The 17388-nt window shown below is 42.6% G+C and overlaps 1 protein-coding gene across 1 annotated transcript; it reads right to left on the minus strand.

Annotated features, from left to right (window-relative positions):
• Nucleotides 1-6843: 6843 nt before the first annotated feature.
• On the minus strand, nucleotides 6844-14052 carry wdr1 (WD repeat domain 1). Its single transcript, XM_079747811.1, has 15 exons — nucleotides 13935-14052; nucleotides 13287-13408; nucleotides 13109-13199; nucleotides 12862-13009; nucleotides 12274-12454; nucleotides 11729-11806; nucleotides 11016-11096; nucleotides 10057-10290; nucleotides 9809-9898; nucleotides 9343-9497; nucleotides 9154-9241; nucleotides 8856-8966; nucleotides 8589-8762; nucleotides 8092-8236; nucleotides 6844-7754 (listed from the first exon to the last, which is right to left on the minus strand). Exons 1-15 carry the CDS (start codon nucleotides 13948-13950, stop codon nucleotides 7648-7650), a joined length of 1821 nt encoding a protein of 606 aa, XP_079603937.1. The 5' UTR covers nucleotides 13951-14052; the 3' UTR covers nucleotides 6844-7647.
• Nucleotides 14053-17388: the final 3336 nt, after the last annotated feature.

Consider the following 17388-nt stretch of genomic DNA (forward strand, 5'->3'; position numbering starts at 1 on the left):
ATCAACTCTGGACTGTACGTTCACACCAAAAGCTATAAAGCGTTTTGAGCGATAAACGCCCATTCACTTTATATTAGGCATGCGCGAAAAAGCGATAAAACGCTTGAGCGATAGCTGTAAAGCTGTAAATGAGAGTTGAAAACAGCTCAAGTATATGCAAATAAGCTAGTAGCGTTTTGGCTGTAAATGACCGTTAGCCAATCGGAATGTAGATATCTCTCGCCGGCTTGGGTCCTAGTAAACATACGCACATATGAGCGATATGAGCTGTAAATATTTTTGTCAGCATCACGATTTGAGCTATTCGGCGATTTTGCATCTTTGACAGCTTTTGGTGTGAACGTACAGTAAGACACTTGCGGCATGGGGAAGTTCTTCAACAGAACAAGGCACCACCATCGCCGTATTTGCTTCATGTTTGACTGACAAAAGAAACAATAGTCAAATGGGTTAACAAAACTTGCCTTCACTAGTGATGATTCAATTACTTATGTCGACATACCTCAGCAGATTCCCACCTTCCATCCATTACAATGTACATTGTGTACTGTAAATTAAGAGAAGTGGTTTATATTTGTAAAAAAACAAAACAAAACACCTCCATTTATTTTTGAAAAGAGAAGAAGTACCGCCCAAGTTGCCCCGATACGACATATTCATAATATACTGAATAGCCATTTTCTTACCATCAACACAAACCCCCCACAGTTGTTGGAAAAACCTTGCCTTGGTGCACCCTGTAGTGTGTGGAGAGTACACATGTTTTAGTAGCAGGATGAATCAGATGGTTTATTTCTAAAATAAAATTAAAATTTAAAAAAACTGAAGATCATCCACAGTAAGAGTCTTCCAAGGCCCAGGGGCTAAGATCTGAGCCAGGTTTTGTGAACGAAGTATATATGAAAGTAAGTTTAACAGAACAAATTTTCTGCTATTCTTAACCATCCTAAACATGCTGTGTACATACATCTACTGATGCCTCTGGACACTTCATCAGTGATGTGCCTGAAATCATCGGATGTTTCGGTCGTCTTTCAACATAATACGCCCTCCTCCAGGTGATCCAGCCCTTCCGGGTGGTCTTCCCATGGGACGGCCAGCTCCAGCGGCACTACTTGTTTGCTGCACTCAGAAACAAGGATAATGTCTGGTCGCAGGTTGGTGACTGCAATGTGGCTGGGGAACTTCAGCTGATGTTCAAGATCCACCAACAGCTTCTAGTCTTTTGCAGAGGTTAGGATTCCTGCACATGTTCTTTCGGCAGGGGTTAACTGCTCCCCAGCTCTGACAAAGGCGATGGTTTTCTTGGAGGGTCGGAACCGCTTCGCCCACACAAGTCCTTCGCTTATGACTTCAGCAATGGTCTTAAGAACTTGATCATGCCTCCAGCGGTACCGTCCATCTCCAAGTGCCCAGTTATCTCCCCTACCGCTCATCCACAGAAGTCCAGGGGTCAAACAGTGCTGGGGACTCTTTTAAAGAGTTCAGGGAAATCCCCACCTCACCAAACTGAAGAGGTGGGACCCACCCTGAAGGACCCTGAGGGAGTGCGGTAGTTAATGCACTGTAAAGCAGACCTGATGTAGTCTTAAAGGTCCCATGGCATGAAAATTTCCCTTTCTAAGGTTTTCTAACATTAATATGACTTCCCCTAGCCTGCCTATGGTCCCCCAGTAGCTAGAAATGGTGTTAGGTGTAAAACGTGCACTAGCTATCCTGCTCTGCCGTTGAAAAGACAAAGCTCAGACGCGCGAAGTACTGAAGTACATGAACCGCGACATGAAGGAGAAAGGGATTGTTGCCTGCGATTGTTTCCCACCGGAGGCCCGCTGCCCGCTGCTGCGAGGGACCACCACCATGGGGCACCACCGCGCGAGGCGGTGGTGCCGACTTAGGACGTCACGACTCACCGAGTCAAGGTTGCACAGCAACGGCAATGTTTCATAGTTTGTCTTCACCGAAATGGCACCAGAGCCCGCCTACGGAGGAGGTGGCACCAACGCTGCTCGTCCATTCATGCGTGAAATGACAATCACGTTCACCTGAGCAGCTTTTACTTCTTTGCCACCTACAGAGTTTGTCACATTTAAAGCCCCCATGTTATTTTCCAAAGACATTTAAACATGGAACCAAGAGCCTCGGAGGCGGGACTCATTCTTCAGAGGTCTATGGAGGAGTATAAGCTACACGTTCCAGACGCAGGCAATTTGCCAAATATGTCATGGCGCTATAAAGTGCACAGGCAGCACTGCACGACTAACTTAAATACTCACCTGAAGAGGCGGCATGGTGGGAGGGAGGTGACCACTGCCGGTGCCTCCAGCCCTCCTCCTCGGATTTAGATCCGACTAGTAGCACCAGAGGTACCGCTAGCAAGACCGGTGAGCAAAGTATACTTTTTTTTCCATGCCCGCTAACAGCTCAGTAATAACGGACGCCCTCGCCATCTATATCTGTGAAGGTCTGTGAGGTGTTATGACGTGTGACTGGTGTTTAAAGCAGCCTGTAACTGCAAATAATAGCACTGTTTCCAGGGTAGAACTTTTTTCACACACTACGCACCAAAAATAATTTTAACCTCCGATGCACACGGGAAGAAATTATTATTGTAGGCTTCAGTAGGCTTCGGTCAGATGGCGCAGCAGGTGGTCTGCAATTTATATTTGGTTTAAATGTTCAAGATTAGCTTACCGTACGTTTTTGAGATAAATGTTGAGCCTAAAACCTATACGTCTGTAAACCGCGCAAACATGCTTCATTGTTAATCCTAATCATTCTTAAATCGTTGGAATGTTAAATGTGTTAGGTGTTATAAAAGTTAAATTTGACACAGAGAACAGGAAAGAAGGACTGGTTTAGGGCAAGATCCAGTTCCGGTTTTGCTTCGTCTCACTTTTTTTGCACTACAAAGGACTTGTGAAAGGGCCTGTTTTCTGAAAGGGCCACATGTTTTTTTAGAGGTAAAAAAAAGAGTGAAATATGTGTAGACTTTTATTGTTGATTTATGATTTGCTGTTTGCTTAAGAACCAAATAAATTAAAAAATGTATTTCCTGCAGAAAATGCAGTGAGTGCTGTAGTGCAAAGTGAGGTTGAAAATATTTTTTTAATAAAGCCACATAGATTAAGACATAAAGAAACATTAAATGGCTTAAAACAAGGGAAGGGATTTAAACAAAAGTTCAAAAGTCTAAATGGAGAAAACAATGTAAACATGCACACCATTTAAGAAAATGTAAATGGTTGGAAACAAATAAAGTGACAGCTGAATGAAAAGCGCAAAGCATTGCTAAAAATGCAGAAATGTAAAATGAATTGAACTGAAGAACCTAAAAGGTCAAATATATTGTCCCGGTCTGTGCGTGTGTGTGTGTGTCTTTGAGAATAGCGAGCCGGTGCGTGATTAAAAGTAGCCCCATAGAGCGGGAAAAACAGCCCAATCTGGCACCACTGCCTGAACATCCTCCAAAAGTAGCCCAATCTGACGGGAAAAACGGTCCAATCTGGCAACACTGTTGAACGTCCGCTCCAGCGTCAACGTAAATCAATGAGACCAACTGAAAACGAAGCCGGTATGAAATATATATATTGTGGCGAGCAGCACGGAAAGGACGAGACGGGAGCCCAGGTTAAGCGGCTACACAACTCTCGTGCCCCATACACCGCATGACTCCGAGAGTTGCCTTTATTGAACGACACCAAAAATAACAGAAACACGGCACACCTGACCAACACACACAACTCTCTCACTAATGGTCCCGATCACACTACACGTCACACAACAATGGAACAACACACAATTAACACACAACCAATAAAGACCCCAACCCGTTAACCCCACTTAACCTAACAACAAAACAAGTTGACAAAATCCCCTTTTGTCAACTGACAACCCCAATTCCCAGGATCCCCTGCGCGACCCCGGAGGAGTCGCCACAATATCTTCAATAATATATTATTGAAGATACAAGTGTGTAGATTTGTTAAATGGTTTGAACAAAGGTAAACGGTCAGTGGCGGCTGGTGGTTTTTAAAGTGAGGGAGGAAGGACTGCGCGCTTGGTTGCCATTGGCCTGCTTGCACTGTTGGTGTATGGTGGCATAAGAATGTGAGACTCAAGTTGTTTCAGGGTGTTTTGGTGAACTACAAAATAGTAGGGAGGGAAAGTTATGTAAATAAATTGATACAAAGCCAGCAGTGGCATCACTGTTATTTGAAAGCTGGTGGGAAGCATATGTCTTTGAAATGGACTACAAGGGTAGAGGGAAAGGATGCAAAGCCCATTAGTCAAATCAGGCCTACTCTTGATTTGTAAAAATAATTTAAAAAAAAATCTGGCCTATTTTCGCCCTCAATGACTGAAGTTATTGGTTGTAATTTTACTGTTTATTTTATATTACAATTGTTTTAAGGAAAGACTCCAAAACACCAAAAGTGATTTATTTAAAATGCATCATGCTCTGACACATTCACCCTTTCCAAACCCATTCCACAATATGAGTGACAGACAACAGACGACAGAGGGAAACAACACAGAACGACATCAGAACTGACAAAACGTGACTGGACAAGACAATTGACAAACACACTGTGATGGTATTAAAGATTGGGTGCAGTGATCTGTGGTTCACATTAAGTGGTGAGGGTTAGGGTGTAGAAACGGGTTGGTCATGCTATGCGATGAGTGTGGAAGGTGTGTGCCTATGTGTATGTGTAAAGAGGTAGTTGCAGGGACAAAAGAAAAATAGTTTGAAGAGTCTGGTGTAGTGGTCCAGTTCTAAGATGGTCCAGATGCAAAAAAAGCCGTGAAATCTCCCCTCTTTTGGTATTTTAACTAATCAAATAAAGGTTACATAAATGTAAACTGTGTTTTAAAGACTGTTTAGACTCTCTTAGATAATCTAGACCAATTAAAGCGACTTTACCGTGACTGAAGAGGTTAAACAACGAAGAATTAGTCGCTCCATGCCGCTCGTTAAGAATCCCTTAACCTTTTCCTTTACTGCCGAATCGGAGGCTGCGAATCGGATGCTAACTTCAGCGTCGTAAGTTAAATTAGGCCTACTTGCATGTGTTCTCGCCGATGCCGACACGAGTACTTATAATTCCATTAGTTAAAAATGATTACGTCCCATGGCAACTTTGTGATACTTTTTTAGTACCGTTGTGCATAAGCATTTTAATGAGCGATGTTGGATAGGAAATGCGCCACACACCGTAGTGACATACAATAGAAGTCCGGGAAGCCCAACCCTCGGATGCGGGTATTAAGTGAATCGCTGCTCAGACAGAGCTTCACCATCCACATAGTAATGCGCGATATAAACGATATACGATATAAACGATTTTAAAAAAATGGCCTACGATAGAGATTTTAATTCTATCACTCTATCGCGATAATGCATGTTGATGACGCAAAATACAATGTTTAATTTTTGGTTTGGTGCAATTCCTTTTCACATTGCAATTTTCGCAACAGTGCCAGAATTCGTCAACAAACCTGCATGTGTGCAAACAACGTTAACCCATTTGTACCGGCTGCTGTGCGGCGCAACATTGTATCTAGTAGATACAATGTTGCTCTGCGCAGTAAACACGCATTGATGCGCAATCCGGTCTTAAAGGTAAACACGCACAGATGCGTGATCCGGTCTGAATGGGTTAAATCATTGGAAAAAAAAGGTCTGGGGCGTTGTAAAGCGTTAAAGAAAAAGGGGGGGGGGGGGGGAAGCACCGGTGAAAGTAAACAATCATGGATATCCAGCGTGATATACATTGATCTGCGGACTGGTCCAACTCCTTCTCCCTCATCCTGACTCGGAATGTGTTAAATGCATCGGCATTTTAAAGTTATGTTTTCCAGCATACTTTTTACTTGCTTTTGTCGGACCGTCGGGTGGTGGCTCAACATGGAGCAAAGAGGAGACGGAATGTATTTTGGATATCGGACCAAAATATCCAAAAGACGTTCCGTCTCCTCTTTGCTCCATGTTGAGCAACGTCTCCGAGACCACCTCTCCGGCTGGGTCAACCTCCTTTTGATGGTTAAAAATATCACGTATCGACACAAATCTTAACAATCAATGATCGATCATCAATTAATCATGCCCATCCCTAATTGTCAGTAATTGTAATTGTCATTGTCTGTTCCTTATCTAGAAAGACACCCGTTTTTCCTGTTCTCTGCATCTTGGGTGGCATTTAAGAACCAAGGACTTAAACTAAGTGTAGTGCCTTTTAGAATGGTTTGCACTAAAGGAAAGAAACCCAATACTAATTGTATTTATCTGCAACATTATGTTGTATGATTACAGTGTTTCACAATAAATGTTCTCGAAATGACATACTATATTTCTCTTTTTTTAAAATACATTTAGCAGTTTGGCTTTTCTTAGGGTCTATGTAACCTGTTCTGAAACGGTTATTTTCTGATTTTATATCGTGATATATATCGTTATCGCAAGAGGCTGCAATGTATATCGCAATATGGATTTTGGGCCATATCGCCCATCTCTACATCCACACATAACAGCATTATACTATAGTGTCCGGGAAGCCAACCCACCCGCAATGCATCGAGATGTCTTTCGCATCTGCCCCAGTGATGAAAGGCACATCCCTGATTAACACACATACAGACATGCTTCATATATAGACATCAGTCCATGCAAACAAAATTCTCTACTGTCACCTATTGAGCAGTATCTGAACGTTTAGTCTGATAATGTAGTCTATCCTTAGCATACTTCAATTCATTATTCGATTTGATGAATATGCTCCCTTTCATTAAATATATCATCATGCGTATTGATGAAAAGTAAAATAACTGCAGATGTAGATGGAAGAGAATGCATCAAAATTATTTGTTTTATTATGAACCATTTACACCTAAGGAAGATGATACATCATCAAAGCAAGATGAAAATATTGGGCCCAAACAAATAGAATTAAAAAAAGGTAAGCGACAATTCAAGAGATCCATTAAATAGACAGCATTTCAATTTTAGACATAATTGTTTCATGTTTATTTATTCCTATTATTGCACCCTAGTCTTTCGGAAAGCACGCCAGATGAGAGACAGTATCGCGCCAAAGAAGAAAAAGAAAATGGAAAACATAGGCAGAATAAGACCCCCATCCCTCCCCCCCATTAACACCCACTACACCGGCAGGTAACAGTAATTGACAGGCAAACACAGTAAGGGCCACCATTCTGTACATTTCAGGAATGTCACCAAAATGTTCTCAAACCAGATTTAGCCCTAAAACCTTGTATCTCTCAACTGCGCTGTGCCCAATACAGGCATATTCATTTTAGCTTGAACTAAGAAGGGCTGGCCTACGGAATGTTGTGCGTACGCGTTCCCCGGTTCTGTTAAGCCACAGAAAGACTTTTATTCACAAAGTGCTTACCCCTCGCTCAATGTTTACTCTTGTGTTGTACAGGTCATAACTTGGCCATTTCATTAATGGGAGCTTATTTTTTTCATTAATGGGAGCTCATCACCCCCCCCCTACAATAATGGCCATTCAGGAGGTGTTCACAGACAGAGACGAATCATCATATCGATACTGAAAAAATATTGTATTAGACAGAAAGTTGTGAGTTCTAAAAAGGGATCTGAGAGAGTGCGTGTGTGTGTCTCGCTCAGTACATGATAGTCCACTGCTTGACACAGGCGTCGTATGAGGAGGTCACCAGGGTGTGGTCGTCCACCCAGGCCAGGCTGGTGACGTGATGCAACCGGTGGGCATCTGTGGGCATCAAGAGAGAAACGCATTGGTGACCAGGGGGAGGGTTGATAAAGGCAACAATTCAACACACTCTTTCTTCTCATTCTACTGGGAGCCCTTGCAGTAGGTTTGCTTATCCTCCAAAAGATAAGTCTCACTTCCTTCCACCTCATTAGAACATTTTTGCCCCGTCCCAAGGGATGTAGCAGAAGTTCCTGCCTGGTAACTTCCCTTACTACTGCGGCTACACCAGAAGCCATTTAAAATAAGGGTGTTTTTATAGAGTATAGATGCAGTCTAAACTAGCCATTACCTTTACAAGTCACACACACACACACACACAAAAAGCCCCACCCACCTGGGATCTTAAGCCTCTTATCAGAATCAGAGATTGTCCAGATGTAAACCATCATGTCCATGCCGCTGGTGGCTAAGTGCTCGTTGTCAGGGGCCCAGGCCACAGAGACTATTTTAGCATGGTGGCCATAGAAGTCATCCTTGATCTGGGGAAAAGAAACAGGAAAGCTTCAAGAAATGGACAAAACTCAGGAATCAAAACTAAATCACACTCGCTTTGCAGTTTGGATGACAAGACCATTGTCATAGTAGAAAGCATTCCAGATGACACAGTATTGAGCCGGAGGCAAAAGAAAGAAAGAAAAGTTTGAATGCCCATGTAACTGAAACGTTAATCCATTCAATTTCAGGATTGTCAGAAAAACCAAGTTACATTCAAACAGAGAAACATTACAAACATTACATTTTCTCCTTCCAATGTACGCCAACACCTTATAGCGTTTCACGGCCATTTTAGAAAGCATAAAACAGATGTAAGTCACCAAAGAGCTAGCTTACCGCGTAGTCGTCTGCCACCGTGAAGATGCGGAGGACCTTCTTCTCGTCAGTGACGGCTAGGTGAGCTCCGTCGTGGGAGAAGGCCATGGCTGTGACCCGCCCCGTGGCCTCCAGGGTGCGGCCCTCTTCCTTCAGACTGTTGCCCTGGATGGAGTACAGACGCACCTTGCCGTCCTGGGCAGAGCAAGTAGACATGTTAATTAAGGGATTTGTATTCGCATTGTGGTTACTGCAGGGTCAAACTTCACCTCCAAAGTCTACACTTACGGCGCCCCCGACAGCTGCAGTAGTGCCCCCGGGATGCATCGCTCCGGTCTCTGGCTCGTAGTCCAGCTTTTCCAGAGTGAAAACTTTCTTTTTGTCCTTCAGCAAGACGACCTGTTCGCAGTAGATGGGCCACATTTCAATTCAGAAACCAATACATCACAATAAATACCAGTAACAATGAGACTGACCTTTTAATAATAGGTTTAAAAAATGAAAAGTATTGATGTGCTAGCGTTATGGAAGTTGATTTGAGAACCGAGTGAGGGGAATTAAAAGTCACTGACTGAACCGGGCTTACCAGGTCAATGCAAACTACCAGCGTTAAGCCCCCTGGTGCTATGGACACACACTTGGGCTGGGCGTCCATCTTCACCACATCAGAGGCACTTGAAAAATAAAGACATTATTTGCCAATATTCTGGTAAAGCCATTGGTACAATGATGAACCCGAGAACAACGTGAGCAGAAGTTAGTGTGTCGATAGTACCTGTATTCCTTGGTTTGGGTGTCTGTGAAGCGCACGGTGTCGTCCATGCCGCAGCTAACCAGCTGGCCGGCCTGGTCCACCACCATCTTGTTCACCTGGTTGGTGTGGCCCTTCCCCTGAAGGCAGTCATTCTCTCCAGTTTCCGCATCCCAATAATGTGCAAAGTGTTAAAGAACATAAATGATGATGCAGCGCCCAATGAAAGTTTAGCACTCTACCGACTAATCAACAGTTATTCTATCCAAAATATACTGAAAAGATGTTTAATTAACAAATCTGCTTTTTCTTTTTCTTGCACCAATGGCAAAAGTGTATATCAGGATGGTCTCAAGAGGCTAACACTAATATAGAGTTCAGGTACAATCAATTATGCCGATAGAATACAAATAGATAGCCCACTTCTACGTAGCAACATTGATCCAACATTTGGCAGCCCCTGAAGATGAGTGAGAACAAATGAAAGGATATTTATGTGTCCATCGTGACTTGCAGAGAAGATGGTTGACTTCCCGTCAATCTTGTGAACCGTCACACAATGGACAGACTTACTGTGACCCTGCAGGACAAATAAGTTGACAATACATTTCGATGACTTGCATTCTTTAGTAGATTTACAACAGAATCTAAATCAAGAGCTTTTAGTAATGTGAGCAAATATGGTCCTTTGAGCATCATAGGCTTCAAGCTATTAAGCGCACACACACACACACACACCTTGATGACGCGAAGGGGCTTGTCTGGGTTGTTCCTGTCCAGGTAGTTGAGGTTCCCCGACAGGGAGACGCTGATGAGGTGGTCCTTCTGCCACAGGCATCCCAGCTGCTGGTCCATGACATCATTGCCCATGTTGAAGGTGGTGACGGCCGTACCCGTGCTGACGTCCCATAGCTTCACCGTCTTGTCCCCCGAGGCGGAGATCAGCTGGGAGCTGTCAGGGCTCCAGGACACCTGGCGGTGAGGTTAACAGACATGTCACCACGTGACAAATAACGTGGTGCAGGCTGCCGGCAGCTAGAAGAACCAACCCCAAGACTTGCACAACGTTTATGATTATTTGCAGGGGTTTGGGAAAAGGAGGTGAGAGTTTGGCATCAAAAGGGATGTTGGCGCAACATAGGCTCATCCTGCCTTGCGTTTTGCCACTTTGTTGCCAAAGTGCCATCTGTCTGAGCTTCAGGTGAGAAGTAGGGGTGGGAAAAATAATCGATTCTTCGATGCATCGCGATTCTCTCTAGAATGATTCCGTCTCGATTCAGATAAATTAATAATTGGAATTTAAAAAAAAAAAGATTTTTTTGTTGTTTTTTGTTCGCCTGCCGCAACATTCTGTTCACCAGGGAGGGATAATTTTAGTAATTTTAAAATTATTAAATTCATCTTCAGTGTGTATTGGCCAATCTGATTTGTCTTGACACGATTGCGATTCAGCCTTTTTTTTTGTAATTTTAAAATTATTAAATTTATCTTCAGTGTGTATTGGCCAATCTGATTTGTCTTGACACGATTGCGCTACAATTTCTTTTTTCAAAAATTGATAATTTTCATCGATAATCGTTTTAGAATCGAATCGTTGACCTCATAATCGGAATTGAATCAAATCGTGAGGTGCCAAGAGATTCCCACACCTAGTGAGAAGATTGTATTTTGGCTGAATGAATTAAAAAGACACTTACGGCATAAACTCCTCCATTGTGGGCTTTCTCTCCCCCAAGTGCACAGATTTTCTCGCCGGTCTTTCCATCACATATGAGGATCTGTGAGGACACAAACCACAGTTGACATTTGGATACGTCCCATTTTGTATTAGATATGAAAACTATATTATATTGCATCGCTGTTGCCAGTAGTAATTGGCATTGCCTTGGGAAGCTTCAAAAAAGCGAACGACCCAGCTAAAGATCTATCCCCAATATTTTTGTAATGAATCGTAATGTGATAGAAACAACTTTGTGTGATTTATTTAACAATAAGTAATGTTGCTTTATTCATAGCTTGTATATCTATGCAAATGATTTGTGGATTTGTAGTCTGGAAAGGGTAATTGTGGTTAGAGATGAATGTACATCACTATAAGTTAGTAAATGAAAACAAATATTCTAAAAAACATAGTTCATAATAAAAAAATATTGGATGCCAGTGTAATTACTGCAAATTAATAATAGTTTAGTCTGCCCGAGATATAATAATTAGTCTTTTGGTAAACCTGCACTTTTGTGACTCCTGCTGGAGAAAAGGTCAACTTCCGCCTATAAGTCCCTAAATTGCTTGTACCTATATGTGTAAAAGCACACATATTTAGAAAAAGTCATGAAAGGGCAATGCTCCCCCATGGCACTTCTAGTGCTAAGCGTAGGGCAGACCATCATCAGTGCAGCAGGGTACTTACCAGCCCATCAGCTCCAGCGGTGGCAAAACGGTTCCCATCAGGGGAGAATCGCACACAATTGACAAACCGGGTGTGGTCCTGATACAGGGGGAAAAATAAAATAAATATTTGGAATGTGCAAAACATGCAAGTCGCTATTTTCATTTCCCATCCATTACAATGTAAGAGAGCTCCCATGTTTAAAAGCCTACTTCTTCACTTGCAGCTAAACTGTCTCGTACTGTAGACATTTTTGACTATCAGGCCACTAGAGACAGATTTACTCTGCATTTATATTTCCTCTACTGTGCGCTCCTTTGCAGGAGAACAGGATGCCTTATGCAAAACAAAATACAGCACAACACAACAGAGAAGACTCTCAATCAATCAAAAATAACAGCTGAACTAGCCTTATAAAATAAACCTAAACAAAGATGTGTAACGATGAGGCTGAAGAGAAACCACCAAAGCTATGGGAGTAATCCACGATTTCCCTATGATTGTTCAGCAGGAGTTTGTTTATACTGGCACACACCATTCCCCGCCCTAAAGATATGAGTCAACACCTTTAATGTGAACTTGAACTTGAATGGGGGCCCCTCAGAGAAAGCCACAGTCATGTCGTCACTGCCAGAGATGAGGCGGTAGGGGCGAGAGGGTTTGAGGTCCACAGAGTTGATGGATTTACTGTGTCCCGCCAGCTCACCCACTGACGACCCAGAGTCCCACAGGAACACCGCTCCAAACCTGAGAGGGAGAACGGTAAAAACAATTCACTGGAATACATGTCACTCCAACCATGGATATACACTGTGCTATTACAATTTAGTTGTACAGTCAATCCAAAGCGTCCTACAGTGAATTGTTTCTCTCACACTACCCCAAAACTGTTCTTAGGCTTGACTCCGGGACAGTTGCTTATCCAATGCTCTGTTGGTTCAGTCATGTCCAGCAATTCATACACAATCAAAAGCAACCCGTTTGGGCTAGGGTTAGGGTAGATCTCCCTCATTAGATCAGCCTTATGTCTTTGGTGTTGTTTAAATGTTCATGCTACACATTTGCTGTAATATTACATCATGGAAAAAGGCAACCACATCCCATTTGGTTGCACGCTCATGTCTGAGTAAAACCCAATCACTTGACTGACTCACTTCTCACGTCCCTCGCCAACCACAGCCATTCTCTTGCTGTCCTCAGTCCAAGCAATATCTCGGATCTTGCCGGAAAACGGTTGGTACTCATACTTCAGCAGGTGCTCCTTCTGGGTGGTGTCCCAGATACGGATCTTTCCCGACACATCTGCCCGGATTTAGAATGTTCTAGAATTACTGAGCAAAGTTCTGATGATAGGATTTGTTGACATTGGTGAGTGCGGTGAACGGCTAGGTGGTAGATTACCTCCAGAGGCGATGTAAAAGCCACTGGGTGCATAGCAGGCGACAGTTACTTGCTGGGCATGCTCTGTGTAGATGTCTGCTATAGATGGATTCTGTAGAAAATTAAATACATTACACATCAGTAGGTGTGAAAAGATAACAGAAGTTGGTTGGTCAGATAATATAAACTATTGAATTACATCAATGTTCCTGATGATAACAGTCTTTCCATTGGCATAGAGAAAGTTGTTCCCTTTGGGATCTCCGCCAAGTACTTTGGACACTCCCCTCTCCATCTGCGGGAGACTGGCAAACGTGTGTTCTAAAAGGTGGTGGTAAAGAGAATGACACGTTTACACATAAGCAATTGCAACAGACATAAAACATAGTATAGTGCAGCATTTCGAAAGTATTGTAAAGGCTTTTATTGGCTGTTTTTTTCCAGCTGCTAACCTGGAAAAATAATCACGACCAAGCCGCTAAAGCCACGGCGAGGACATGGGTATGGACATGTCATAACAATGCGGACGTAGCCTCCAAGAAAACAGGGGCAGATCTATAACATACCATTGCTAGGAATTGGTAATGCCCAAATCCTGCGGGATTCTGCTATTCAGCAATGGTATATTTAATCGTACATCTGCAAAACACGAAACGACTATCTATCTTGGAGGGCCGATTTCATTCTATTGCACGAAATGCCCAAATAGTCAATTGGGCGAGGTTAGTTACGTTAGCTGCAAAACTGCTAGCTGCCTAGACAGCTCATTGTCCCCCAATCTCCAAGTAAAACAACAGTGCTTTCTTTCAATATACATTCTGTAAGATCACAAATAATAAATACTTACTCGATTCATATGACATTTTCGCGATTGCTTTTTTGTTTAGGCCTCCAGATGAATGAACCAGTGCACACACCCCGGCTACAGACAGACTCTCTGATTATACAAACACGGAAGCGAGGGCAGCTCGCGGAATGCCTGTCTATGACCATATATAGTCATCTCGGCTCCTACGCGGCAGCTGTCAGCTGCCTGCTGGTGAGGGGACGACTGCGTGAATTAAATATACAGGATATGGTAAATAGTTCCTGATCAGATCATCATCAGATCGAGTTGTTTCTCTCATATGTCTCTATTTTAATCACGGTGATGTCCAACTGTGCATAATAGTCAAACATGGACATACGATACACATCACCGTCACCCTGCCTAGGAATAGGATGGATGTGGGGAAATCCCTGATGAGCCCAGTGTGATTTAATAATAACAATAATAATAATAATAATAATAATAATAATAATAATAATAATAATAATAATAATAATAATAATAATGATGATGATGATGATGATGATGATGATGATAATAATACATTTTATTAATAACGCACTTGACATTAACTCAATGACCTCAAAGTGCTATTTAGCCTACATTCTTCTGTTATGGAGAAAGACTTGAATGTGTTAGGTGTCCCCTTGCCTCGTATGGGCCATTGGGCCATAATAAGAAATTATTAAGTCGACGATGTCCGTTTATCGTCCTTAAATTCAGACGCTTTGTATTTTTGTCATTAACTCATAGTTGATCATATTTGGTACACAACCATATTGTAATCATGTGATAAACAACACGAACAGTTGTAGGGTCTGGGTGACTTTCGTTTTCCATGCATTGACTGTATATATTAGGCTATTTCAAACTTGTTTTAAACGATCAACTCCGATACTAAAACGAGCCATCTGGGCCTTGTATCATTGTGTGGCCTACTCTGATAAGAACGGAATAATGGAATGTCTCACCCATTGAGTTTGAGACTGACGCAAATTACCCATTTCATACGCTCTCACGCCACACCTCCTACTTCTAACTCGCCTTTCGTCCTAAGATATGATAGGTGGTAGTGGTAGTGGCGTAAGTAAGTCATTAAAGAGCCGGTGCAATAATTGTATTGGCAGGGGCGCAGCCACATGGGAGCCAAAAGATATATATGTCCTGAACAGAGACGGACTAAAATGAAATATATGCACTATTAGTTTGATCTAACTTTGACTTATTAAATATTGCACTTAAAGAGCACCTATTATGCTTTTTCAACTTTTATGACCTACAAACGTTGTTATAATGATTTATAGTCATGTTTAACCACACTAAAGTGTCAAATAATGACGTACATGCATTTAGACTTATTCCCTGCTGACCGTCTGGGGTGGCTGTGCAGAAGGCTAAACACTAGGGACGCCGGTCGCGATTCACTTGTTCAAATTTCCGGGATTTATCTACGTAGAAAAATCCGGATTTTCCATGTATGGATAATGCTGCAACATGCTCCACCAATCACAAAGGAGTGGGGTTGGCAGGAGGGGAGCGAGGGGGCAGAGAAGGACGAAGCCGAGTGTTGACAGAGAATGAGTTTCCCGAGTTTCCCGAAAATCTACATAGTTTTTTGTGCTTTGATTCGTGTCAGGTTGCTCTATAGGAGTCATTAATAAGAAATTAAGACCAGAAAAGTAGTATAATACTTTTCTGTATTATACCCAAGGGATCTGATTGGCTGGGGTTTTTTGAGGGGTCTGAATGGTTGCGATTTGCGAGCGATCGGACTGGCTGCAGTTTTCGAGCGATCGGACTGGCTGCGATTTTCAAGCGATCGGACTGGCTGCTTCAAGCGATCGGACGGGCTGGGGTTTTTGAGAGATCTTATCGAGCAATCAGACTGGCTGTGGTTTTCGAGCGATAAGACAGTCCCTCGAGAAAAATGGGACATTTTTTGTGATTGTTGCGGCCAAAAATCCTTGATTATGCGGCACGTTTTCTTAAAAAGTGCGATTCCATATGCGGCATATTTATGCAATTTTATGTCATGAAATTGCTGGAACTTGCGAAAAAATGCGGGAACCTGCGAAAAATGCAGCTTTTCGACGATGTTCACGTCGCATAATTACATCACTCATAACGTTCCCATGGCAACAGGGGGAAATGGCTGCTCTTGTGTGAAGTAAACGCAACATTTTTCAACTTTCTGCTAAGATATATGACTTTTTTGCAACGAAAACGGGAATTTCAAGACCGAATCGAGTAGGCTAGATTGCGTCTGCGTGTTTGGGGTTGTTGGAAGTTGGAAGCTATACTCTGTCGCCATCACAGAGGTTCTTATGAACTTGGATTCGGATGACAGTGTTGCGGAGAAGAGCAAACTCCTTTGTACTACCCTGGGGCTATCAAAGGTGCGTTTTCTTTCCGTGTGTGAAAAGTTGTATCTGGGAGTTGTACGCGCAGACACGCGCACGCCCCGTGGGCCGCTGGTGGGTGCACATGCCAGGGCCTTTTTTTGTTCCCAGTACGTCACTGGATACGAAAGACGTGAATCAGAGGCAAAAAGTCCACTTTTCTTGACAGCGGTCATTGTATGCACACAAAGCCGTGATCACAAAGCCGAGTTTTTATGTTTTTTTAGAGACCCCAACAGAGATGGAATCATAACTCAAACCCTGACCCCCACCATCATTGCTAAATCAAGTCAAATCAACTACACCCCCAATCCCGCTGCGTATGGTTAAAGTTATAATGTTGTGTTGATTGATGACCGACTTCCATGATCGTTTGAGAATGAGAACGAGGGAGGAGCTGAGTCTGACTGACTCAGCTGAGAACCGTGCATTCCATGATTCGATTCGCCGCTCCCGGAAACTCGACTGAACGAACGAACGAAAGAACGATTCTGAACGACTCTTCTTGACGAATTGCCTGACTTGAACTGAATCAAGGAAAATAATCATTGAATCCATCACTACTTGTGAGGCAGAGCGCAGGTGCGCAGATCTCATGACAACTGGGAATTTTTCAACGGTTATTTCTGGAGTGGATATCAATAATATCACCAACCCTAGACACACAGCCATTAATTTTAGCTTAAAATATATTTGAATTAATTACTTTTAGGCCACCACTATACTTATTTACCAATGTTACGAAAACTACGCATCCTCAAATGCATTTTGTACATTTGTACTAATCAATTAGGAACAATATGTAAACTTGCTGGATTTTTTATTTTATTGCAATAGTAATTTTTGGATCTTTTTTGTTGATGGATTGCCGCGTTTTGCAAAATTGTTGGTTGCTCTGCACATATCTAGTAATCTTACACTAAACACTACCGTTTTTCAAAAAAAAATGAAAAGTGCAACACCAATGCATTCCACTATGTGCCGCTGATGATATAGTAGGATGTTCACTGTGATTTTTGGAGTTATACACCAACGACGAAGATACTTCCTCACGTCACCTTCACTTGCTGCGT

This window comes from Pollachius pollachius (genome assembly GCF_949987615.1).
Source record: "Pollachius pollachius genome assembly, chromosome: 12".
NCBI lineage: Eukaryota > Metazoa > Chordata > Actinopteri > Gadiformes > Gadidae > Pollachius > Pollachius pollachius.